The 11,220-nt window shown below is 41.5% G+C and overlaps 1 protein-coding gene across 1 annotated transcript; it reads right to left on the bottom strand.

Moving 5' to 3' along the window:
• On the bottom strand, window positions 1-3,025 carry MARS2 (methionyl-tRNA synthetase 2, mitochondrial). The gene has a single exon (XM_023218201.1). It carries the CDS (start codon window positions 2,989-2,991, stop codon window positions 1,150-1,152), a length of 1,842 nt encoding a protein of 613 aa, XP_023073969.1. The 5' UTR covers window positions 2,992-3,025; the 3' UTR covers window positions 1-1,149.
• Window positions 3,026-11,220: the final 8,195 nt, after the last annotated feature.

Here is an 11,220-nt window from a genome sequence, read left to right as displayed (position 1 = left end):
GTACTTACAAACTTTTAAACTTTAATAACTTAAGTTAAAAGAGCAAAAGAAATAATCAGTTAAAATTACTTGAAAGTTAAGTGTATTAACATTTATAATAATTATTACACAATTTCTATATTGTATTATAGATCCTGATTGGTCAAAAGAAATCATGAGGTAAATTATGTACATGGATAACAAAATTAAGACTATAAGAAATTTAAAGAAAACATTGCCCTTTTGAACTATTTACAAATTTTTAAATCATATTAAAGCTTAAAATTTTTAACATACCAAATGCCTCGAGTTTTATAATTTATTATATAAACAACTTGATACGTTTACTTATTCACTTATTAAACATTTAACAGAGTAAATGTCATTTTTCAGTAGTCTGAAAAAGGAGGATTCTGATAAGTTTGGGGGGTTTTCTGCTTTCCATTAAAACAATAGTGGTTGCAAAGCTATCCCTTATTTTAAGAAAAGCAATAAAAATGTAAAGATCTGCAAAATTAGAAAGCAGAAAACGAATTTATTCTAAATATTCTGAAACATCAATCTTTAGTAATTAAGTGTGTGAAACTAGAGCCATCTACTGGTTGAAGTGTGATGTTACACAACCCAACTGTTGGACTATTAAAGCAAGAGCCTTAGTTGTAGGGATTTAAAGGGGGATGCACATGGGCAAAAATCATCTGGTCTAGGACACTGGTTCAAAGGTTTAATAAAATACTCTCTTCTTATCAGGAAACCCAACATGTGTAACAAGGTAGGATCCCCCTGTAAAAGCCCCGGTAAGGGGCCTCCAACCCTGACCCTCAATGAAAGGAGTGACTCCACTAATTAGCCTGAGAAGAGGCCAGGCCAATGAAAAACAAGCCATGAGAGGTAGTTTGGGCAAACAAGTGTGGTTTGGAAGGAGGCACAAAGAAGAAACAGCATTAGCAACACTGTCTCTTACCCATCTTTCCCCTGAAGACATCTTAGACACACAATGCACAAAGGACAGTAGCACCTGAAAGCCTACAAACCTCTTTTCACAGGGACAGAGCTTATGTGTTCATTTGATTCCAAACTTAAGAAACTACTAGTATAACTTTCCTGAAAATGAGAAATAAAAAAATAACACATTTGCTTTTTTACCACAAGCCGGTAAGAACTGAGTTTCTAGGTCCGGTGGGCTTTCACCAGCCAAGTCCTGGACTGGTCTAGTCTTGGAAACAAAAGCCCAGTTTCAGGTCCCAGCCTCCTCCCTTCAAAAGGGCATGGATGTCCATAGAATCGAGGCAAGAAATAGAGCTCTCCAAGATTCCTCTCTGAGGCAGAAACCCCCAGCCTGGACAGCAGCTTGTCAGCTAGGCTTGGGGTGACAGGCTGCAGCAAAGTCCCAAAGACTCGCAAACATTCCAAGGCCACATGAAGCACAGTACCCAGCCAGGGAGCATCCACTGGGCTCTCCCAGTTCAGCTTCCACGGTGCATGCCTTTGGACAAAACCATTAGTTTGCCGGACACAGCTGGACACGGCCTCTAGAGCCTTATATATCTGAAAGTTATCATAGTGGTCTGCTACCTGCTTTGGCAAAGTGGCCACTGAGCTCACCAGAGCATAATCCTCTGCCTGAGCACGAACTGATGGCCCCACCAACCCTGGCTCACTGGGGAAGCAGGTAGTGCAGAAGGCTGGGTAGGTCTCAGAAGGATTTATTCTTTTGGCAGTGCATCGGTTCAAGAGACCTCCCAAGGCATCTGCCAGCTCGGAGTTCAGCAACTTAACCACCTTTTCATCATAGTAGTCACAGTCCCAGTTGGGGACGCCCTGCCGCAGGAGAAAGTAGCGGAAGCCATCCACAGTATAGCGGTTAAGGCAAGTCCTAGGATCCACCACGTTGCCCAAGCTCTTGGACATCTTTTGGCCACAGACTGTCCAGTGGGAATGGACATAAATGCGCTGTGGCGGGCTCATGCCGGCCCCTAAGAGGAAGGCAGGCCAATAGATGGCATGGAATTTGAGAATGTCCTTACCTATGATATGAGAGGTGGCCGGCCACCAAGATTTGAACTCAGCATTCGGGTAGCCAATTACAGTGAGGTAGTTGACCAGGGCATCCAGCCATACATAGATGGTCTGCGAATCATCCCCGGGCACCGGAATGCCCCAGTGCAAGTGGCTACTTCTGCGAGACACGGACAGGTCGGGCAGCTCCTCGTCCAGCCACTGAAGAACTACGTGATGAAATGGTTCGGGGGTGATCGCCTGAGGGTTGCTCCGCAGCCACCGCTGGAGTGGCTCCCGAAACTGGGAAAGCCTGAAAATGTAGTTTTCTTCCTTGGTCCAGGAGACTGGATGCCCGCTCTCGAGAGATACAGGAAACGAATCCCCCAATGGGCCCGGCTGCCGGGTGACCTTGGCCTCAGGCAGGAAGCACTCGTCGGAGGCGCAATACCAACCTTCATAGACGCCCTTGTAGAGCAGACCGCGGGACTTAAGCACCCCCCAGAAGTGCTGCACAGCCACCCGGTGCCGGGCCTCCGTGGTGCGGATGAAATCAGTGCAGGAGATACCGGCCTCCTGGAAAAGCTGCTGGAAATGCTCGGAGACTCGGTCGCACAGTTCAGTCGGGGTCAGGCCCGCAGCAGCTGCTGCCTGCTGAATCTTGAGCCCGTGCTCGTCGGTACCAGTAGAGAATCGCGTGGCGGCCGTTTTGGGACCTCGGAGGCGACGGTGGCGGCATAGGGCGTCCGCCAGTAGTGCCGAGTACAGGTGCCCGATGTGCGGCGCCGCGTTCACGTAGAAAATGGGTGTAGTGAAGTAGGCGCGCGCATCACGAGCATCATCGCGGGCACTGAGGGAGTCCGAACTGTAGTAGCGTGGACCGAAGTCCTCCAGGACAGGGAGCCTACTAGCCCCCGTGCGTCCTACCAGCCGGAGGACAGACGTTCGCAGCATGGTGCAGACCGGCCGCAAGCGGAGGAGGCGGTGTTCTGCCAGCACGTGTGAGAGGCGCATGCGCAGCCGGGTCTCGCCGCAGCTTTAGACCGGAAAACCAGTGAAACTCGGCCCCCAGCGCGGGCCTTCAACGCCTTCCCCGCCCTCGCCCGCCCCGCCCCGCCCGCGCCTGCGCCCTCCGCAGGCCGAAAGCCGCGGCGCTAACGGGCCCCAGCGGACCGCGGCTTGCCAGAAAAATAGCTCAGAGTCGCCGGGCTTAGGAGAGGCTGTGAAAGAAGACGAACCTCTTTGCCTTTGTATACTATACTGTGTTTCCTGCTTTGGATTGTAATTTTATATTTATGAATGTTTCCCCCTCTAGGCTGAGCTGTTTGTAGGCAAGAGTTTTATATTCAGCCGTTTGTCTAAACCCCGTCCGTGGATGGCATACTGCAAGACAGAGTATATGGCTCTGCACATGCCCAGTCAATATCGCAAACGTCATCTAAGTTTTATCTCAGAGCCTAAATCAATCCGGAAGGGAGGGAGAGAGAAAAAAGATGAAAAATCATTACCTACAGCACTCAAGAGAAGGATAAGAACTGAGAATGGAAGTCTTTAAACAGTTTTTGTTGAATCAACAAAAATAGATTTGTGATCTGCCAAGTTCTTGCCAAAGTTTATTGAGATCCAGGAAAGTGGAGTGCAATATGCTGTCACTGTTCACATAAAGAATAATTTTCAAATTTATTTCTCAAAAATAGTTAATTTTTTTAATGGTCTTTAAGTTCTTCTAAAATAGTGTTTCTCAAGTTTGCTTTTAGTAATGGAACCCTAGAATCTTTTTTAGGGAAGGAAACCTCAGGAGCCCAGAATTGAATTAATGTTAATCCCTGGTTCATAACACACTCTCATTTTTGATCTTTTTTTTTTTTATTTAAGTAGCATAAACATTTAATAATAAAATGGAGCAGCTGTGAACCTAGAACCCACTCTAAGAACTACAAGTGGTTTCAGAGTGTGGTTCCCATAGCAGCAGAACTAGCAGCACCTGGAACTTCGTTCGCTATGTATATGCTTAGGCCCCATCCCGCACCTACTGAATCAGAAAACTCTGAGGATAGGGCCCAGTAATTTAGATTTTAAGGTGATTCTGAGGCACATTAAAGTTTGAGAAACACTGAACTAGAAAATTACCAGTGATTTAGATCTGTGTGCTCCCTTTCTTCTCGTGCTGTCCTCCTCCCTGAGGTGGTCATTGTTCTGAATTCTGTTCCTGCACATTCGTGTTATCACATACATAGTATGTCTAAGTAACATTGTTTAATTTTGCTAATTTTTATTTAAATATTCTAAAAAGGATATAATACTACATGTAGTCTTCAACTTGCCTTTTTTTCAACATTTTGTTGCTATATTAATCCATGTTGTTGCATGTAACTGCATTCATATGTTCTTAATACATGTAATTCATTCATTTTGCTGTATAATAACCTTTGAACACATATAGTAACTTGGATCTGATTTCTGTAGTGATATGATGAAACGTGGGCCAATCAAATTCTGTATAAGAGATACAAAAAGTAACTTTGGATACTCAGTTGATGTGCTCTTATTTACTCCAGCAGTTCAAGAATGACCTACAACCATCTGGTCTTCAACAAAGTTGATAAAAATAAGCAATGGGCAAAAGACTCTCTATTCAATAAATGGTGCTTGGATAACTAGCTAGCCATATACAGAAGATGAAACAGGACCCCTTTCCGATACCATATACAAAAATCAACTCAAAATGGATTAAAGACTTAAATGTAAAACCTAAAACTAAAAACTTTGGAAGGCAACCTAGGAAATACCATTCTGGACATAGGACCTGGCAGAAGGTCCTATGCAATTGCTTTTGAGGATGCCAAAAGCAATTGCAACAAAAACAAAAATTGATAAATGGGACCTAATTAAACTAAAGAGTTTCTGCATTGCAAAATAAACTATCAGTGGAGTAAGCAGACAATCTACAGAATGGGAGAAAATATTTTCAAACTATGAATCCAAGAAAGGTCTAATACCCGGAATCTATAAGCAGTTTAAACAAATCGATAAGCAGAAAACAACCTCATTAAAAAGGCAAAGGACATAAATAGACACTTCTCAAAAGAAGATATACATGCAGCCAACACATATATTAAAAATGCTTAACATCACTCATCATCACAGAAATGCAAATCAAAACCACACTGCAATATCATCTCACACCAGTCAGAATGAATATTATTAAAAAGTCAAGAAACAACAGATGCTGGCAAGCTTGCAGAGAAAAGGAACACATATACACTGCTGGTGGGAATGTAGATTACTTCAGCCATTATAGAAAGCAGTTTGGTGATTTCTCAAAGAACAAAAAGCATAATTATGATTTGACTTGGCAATCCCATTATTGAGTATATATCCAAAGGAATATAAATCATTCTGCTGTAAAAAAAAAAAAAAAAAAATGCACTCCCATGTTTATTGCAGCACTGTTCACAATAGCAAAGACACGGAATCTTCCCTAAATGCCCATCAACAGTAGACTGAATAAAGAAAAGGTGGTACATATACACCATGGAATACTATGCAACCATAAAAAAGAACAAGATCATGTCCTTTACAGCAACGTGGGTGGAGCTGGATGCCATTAATTATCCTAAGTTAACCAATACAGGAACAGAAGACCAAATATCGTATGTTCTTATAAGTAGGAGCAAAACATTGAGTACATATGGACACAAAGAAGGAAACAGCAGACACTGGGGCCTGCTTGAGGGTGGAGGAAAAAAGGAGAGTGAGGACTGAAAAACTGCCTATCGGGTACTATGCTTTTTACCTGGGTGGAGAGATAATCTATACACCAAACTGCCATGACACACAATTTACCTATGTAACAAACAGGCACATGTACCCTGAACCTAATACAAGTTTTTTTAAAAATGGCAAGTGAACATAGGTAAAACCTAAAACTGAAAGGTATAGACAGCACCCTCCAGAACTGGCAGATAAATTGAAGCTAAGTGTCTGAGAAACCAGGTTATTCAGAAATGCTTACTATTTTTTTTCCCTTTTCCATTGAAGTAGTGCCTCGGCATACAAGTGTGCTATTTTTTTCTCCCATTAAAAAAAAAACTCAACCTCCATTACTGCACCATTTCTTTCCTTCCCTTTAGAGCAGAATGCCTTAAAAGAAATGGCCATTGATACACACTTCAGTGATTCAAGTTTTGGCTCTTAGAAACAATACTACTATTAACACTGTTGTATATGTCTCCTGGTGCCTATATGCTAAAGTTTCTGTTGGATATATACATGGGAATGAAATTGCTGGATCATAGAGAGTATGAGTGTTCCATTTTTCAAAATAATGCCAAGTTATTTTCCAACGGTTAAACAAATTTACACTCTGCTCAGCAATATATCCTTGAATAGATCTCTCCAATACTTGGTATTGTCTGTGTTAATTTTTGTCAGATAGGTGTAAAGTATTATCGCACTAGTGTTTATTTATAACAGCAGTATTCACAATAGACAAAAGGTGGAAATAGCCCACATGTCCATCATCATCATCTGATGAATGGATAAACAAATGTGATATATCTATACAATGGACTATTACTCAGCAATAAAAAAGAATAAAGTGGCAGAGGGAAGATGGTGGTCAGGAGACAGGGCTGATGTGCAACTCCCACTTGGATGAACAAAATAGTGTGGAGAGATTCACACCATGAACTTTTGCTCCAGCAACCACTGCAGGAGCATATCAGGAAAACCAAAAAAAAATCACAGATCCTTTAAAATAACTGGCAGGCCACTACGAATTCCACAAGACAGGTGAAAATCTCTGGTGCTGTCTCAAAAACACCACCTCCCGGCTAGAGGTCAACCAACTCAGGACATTACAGCAACTCATGGCAGAACAACCCTGTTCCAAGGAAGGAGAAAACAACAGCTAATTCCACTGCCTGCAACATCCTGGCTAACCAGTGGTTCTGAATCTGTTCAGGTGACAGCTTCACTGCTGGCATAACCAGCATCTGAGAAAGCAGGCACACTAAACATATCTACAACCAAGGACTCTCACAAAGTCTATGTCACTCACCTACCATCTCTACCAGGACAGGTGCTGGTATCCACAACTGGGAGACCTAAAGATGAATTGCATCACAGGACTCTTCACAGACATTCCACAGCACCAGCCTAGAGCCTAGTAGCACCACTGGATGGCTAGACCCAGAAGAGCAATAACAATCAGTCTGCAGTATGGCTCACCAGACCCCCATCTTTAGGGAAAGGGGGAGTGCACCACATCAAGGGATCACCCCATGGGACAAAAGAATCTGAGCAGCAGCCCTTGAGTTTCAGATTGTTCCACTGAAATAGTCTACCCAAATGAGCAAGGATCAGAAAAGTAATTCTGGTGTTATGACAAAACAAGTTTCTATAACAACCCCAAAAGCTCACACTAGCTCCCAGCAATGGATCCAAACCAAGAGGAAATCTCTGAATTGCCAGATTAAAAATTCAGAAGGGTGATTATTAAGCTACTCGAAAACATACCAGAGAAAGAAAATTTAAAAAACAATACAGAGTGTGGATGAAAAATGCTCCAGAGAAATAGATATCATAAGGAAAAAACTATCACAACATCTGAAAATGAAAGACACATTTAGAGAAATACAAAATACACTTGAACGTTTTAACAACAGAATCAAACAAGTAGAAGAAGAACTTCAGAGCTCAAAGACAACGCTTTTGAATTAACCCAATCAGACAAGGACAAAGAAAAAAGAATTTTTAAAAAACTGAACAGGCCTGACACAGCTGGGATTACTCAGCACTTTGGGAGGCCGAGGCAGGCAGATTGCCTGAGGTCAGGAGTTCGAGGCCAGTCTGGCCAATATGGTGAAACCCCGTCTCTACCAAAAACACAAAAAAATTAGCCGGGTGTGGTGGCGTGCACCTGTAATCCCAGCTACTCGGAAAGGTGAGGCAGGGGAATTGCTTGAACCAGGGAGGTGGAGATTGTGGTGAGCCGAGATCGGGCACTGCACTCCAGCCTGGGTGACAGAGCAAGACTCCGTCTCTAAAAAAAAAAAAAAAGAACAAGACCTCCAAGAAAGTTGGGACTATGTTAAGCAGCCAAACCTAAGAATAATTGGTGTTCTTGAGGAAGAAGAGAAATCTAAGAGTTTGGAAAACATATTTAAGGAATAGTCAAGGAAAACTTCCCTGACCTCACTAGAGATCTAGACATCCAAATACAAGAAACTCTAAGAACATCTGGGAAATTCATCACAAAAAGATCATCACCCAGGCACATAGTCATCAGGTTATCTAAAGTCAAGACAAAGGAAAGAATCTTAAGAGCTGTGAGGCAAAAGCATCAGGTAACCTATAAAGGAAAACCTATGAGATTAACAACAGGTTTTTCAGCAGAAACTTTACAAGCCAGAAGGGACTGGGTTTGTCTTTAACCTCGTCAAACAAAATAATTACCAGCCAAGCATTTTGTATCTAGCAAAACAAAGCTTCATAAATGAAGGAAAAATAAAGTATTTTTTAGCAAAAAAAAATGCTGAGAGAATTCACCACTAAACCAATCTAAAAGGCAAACTGATGTCACTTGCCTGCTTCAGACTCCTCACTTGATTATTTGACTCATCTTTGTTGCCTACAAAATAAAGTCCAAATTCCCTTTTGTATGGTATACAAAGTTCATTACAGCTTACCCCTTGTCTCCCTTACAGCTTAGTCTTTTCTCACATTTTATGTTCTAGTAATTGTCAACTGTTTCATGTTCCTTCGACATGCCATACTTTTTCGTGATTCCATGATTTTGCTCATGCTTTTCTCTTCTCCTGGCACAGGCTACCCACCTTTCTTTATCATCTTAAAAATATTTATCCTTGATGACAACTCAGACATCATCCTCCAGGCTGAGTTAGAGGCCCTATCTTGAGTTTCTGTAACATCTTTTACATACTTTTATTTCAGCATCTACCAAATTACATTGAAATTATCTGCATATAAGTCTGTATTCCCCATTACACTATAAGTTTCTTTAGGGCAGAGGCCATGTTTAATTATCTTGTGTACCAGCACCTAGTTCAGTGGCTGGAATATTGCATGCATTTAATAAATATAATGGGTACTTAAATAATCTCCCAGGCACTTCAGGAGATGCTAGTGACCTTCAAAGATACCATTTCTGCCATACAGGACCTCACAGCCCACCATACCGAAGAGGATACGGAAAATGGCAGGCATGAAAGTACTGTGAACAGTCAGATGAGTCACACTGGGTCAGAGTTGGCTGTCTTTTTAGTCAAAGTCATCCAGAAATTGCTTACCACCGACAGTGCTCATCCTGGAGCATGAAAGACTATGGAATTTTTCTCTAAGACATTTCTGAGAAATGAAACATTTAAAGGCAAGTAGGCAGTAGGAAAAGAAAAAAGGTAATAGTGATCTATAAAATAAATAATCCATCCCCCTTTTGAGAGTTTTCATGCTCAGTCTTCAATGTGATTGAAAAAATTTTTCAGGCTTGTATTCTCTAGAATCTCAACTGTGATAAGGGTTTATTTTTGTAAATAATGGAAGCAGTGGCAGAATCACTTCCTTCCTATTCCTACTTCTAACCCTGTTTTATAATGTGCACACATCAACAAATGTATTTTGTGCCATTAGCCAGGCCTAGTGTTAAGATATGAGATAAGATTATCTCATTTAGCCTTCATAACAGGGCTATGAAGTAAGTACCGTATACAGGGGAGGAAACTGAAACTTGAAGAGGTCAAGTAACTTGCCCAAGATTACATCTCTAGTAGGCCTAAGAAGCAGGATTTGAACCCAGGCAGCCTGATTCCAGGGCTCACCGTTTTGATGAGTGCACCATACTTCCTGACCTATAAAGGGTAAAATACAATAAACATTCATTACAATTGGTCCATTATAAATTGTTCTTGACCTTGGGTAAATGGCAGTTTATAAGACTGAATGGGATTGGTGCAGTGGCTCACACCTGTAATCCCAGCACTTTGGGAAGCCGATCCAGAAGGATCACTTTAGCTGAGGATTTCAAAACCAGCCTGGGCGACATAGTGAGACCTTATCTTCACCAAAAATACAAAAAAGAGCCAGATGTTGTGGCATGTGCCTGTGGTGTCAGTGACTTGGCGAGCTGAGGTGGAAAGATCGCTTGAGCCCAGGAGGTCGGGCTGCAGTGAACCATGATTGGGCCACTGCACTCCAGTCTAGGTGACAGGCAAGACCACATCTCCAAAAAAAAAAAAAAAAAATTAAATTAATCAAGTTGTCAGTTTTGTTTTATTTTTTAATGATGGATACTTTGAGATCTATAGAAGTATTAGTTGCTACCATAAGCCTTCTACTAGTAGAGTGCTTTAAACTAAGGATGTTGGGGAAACTAATTACACACGTAACTGTCTCTCCTTTGCAATTAAGTAAAGTCTTTTTATGAAAATATTTTAATATAAATTTTTTATACTTTGCTGTTTTAATTAGCATATGATTTTTCCAACAGAAAGAAACTTCATGTGGAAAGAAATTCTCAAAAGTACTATCTCGAGACTAAAGTGCTGTTTTTTAAAACTTTACTTTTCTCCTTTTAGACTCCAGAAATAGTTTCCTCATAAAGCTGACTTCCTTTCTGGAAATGATTTTTGTTTCTAAATATGTTGAGAATTCATTCTTTTCATTTTCTCTTTCTCTCTCTCTCTCTCCACCCCCCACTGCCTCTCTCTCCCTCTCTCTCTCCTTTTGCTTTCTTGGTAGTAGCTGAGAGAGGAAGGAGGGTAGCAGGACAGAGAGAAGAGGGAAAACAGAAAAAGAATTGTATGCCACTATGTCTGAATATATCTTCTACTTGTAGATAATTACATCCAAGTTGCCCTTTTGCCTTTTTATTTCCGTTTTTGGACACCTCTTTTTATCATCCAGCCAACTAGGATAGACAAAGCACCGCTGGTGCCCTGAGTGACAGAACTCTGGTAGGGGGCTGGCTGTAAATTGACGTGGCATGGAAATTCTCCGCTAAGTTGTAGCAGCTTGCATGTTTCTCTAAGATCAAGCCCAGCCTCCTGGAGCTGTAGCTTAATCATGGGTTCAGTGACTTTACAGAAAAATGGATAGAAAAATTCTTCAACTCCTTTCTTTGGACTCAGATGTTTTCTTTTTGGTTATCTATGGTTTAGCTGAAAACAAAATCAAAGCAGTTAAGTCTATAACTTTCTTTTTGCAGCTTAAACAACAGAATTT

Source organism: Piliocolobus tephrosceles, chromosome 11 (genome assembly GCF_002776525.5).
Source record: "Piliocolobus tephrosceles isolate RC106 chromosome 11, ASM277652v3, whole genome shotgun sequence".
In the NCBI taxonomy this organism is placed as follows: Eukaryota; Metazoa; Chordata; class Mammalia; order Primates; family Cercopithecidae; genus Piliocolobus; species Piliocolobus tephrosceles.
Note: the sequence above shows the minus strand (reverse complement) of the source record. Positions and strands in the feature narration are given on the sequence as shown.

What these genes read in the sequence shown, in the direction of transcription:
- MARS2 (XM_023218201.1), bottom strand. Translation starts at nt 2,991, where the DNA reads ATGCGCCTCTCACACGTGCTGGCAGAACACCGCCTCCTCCGCTTGCGG.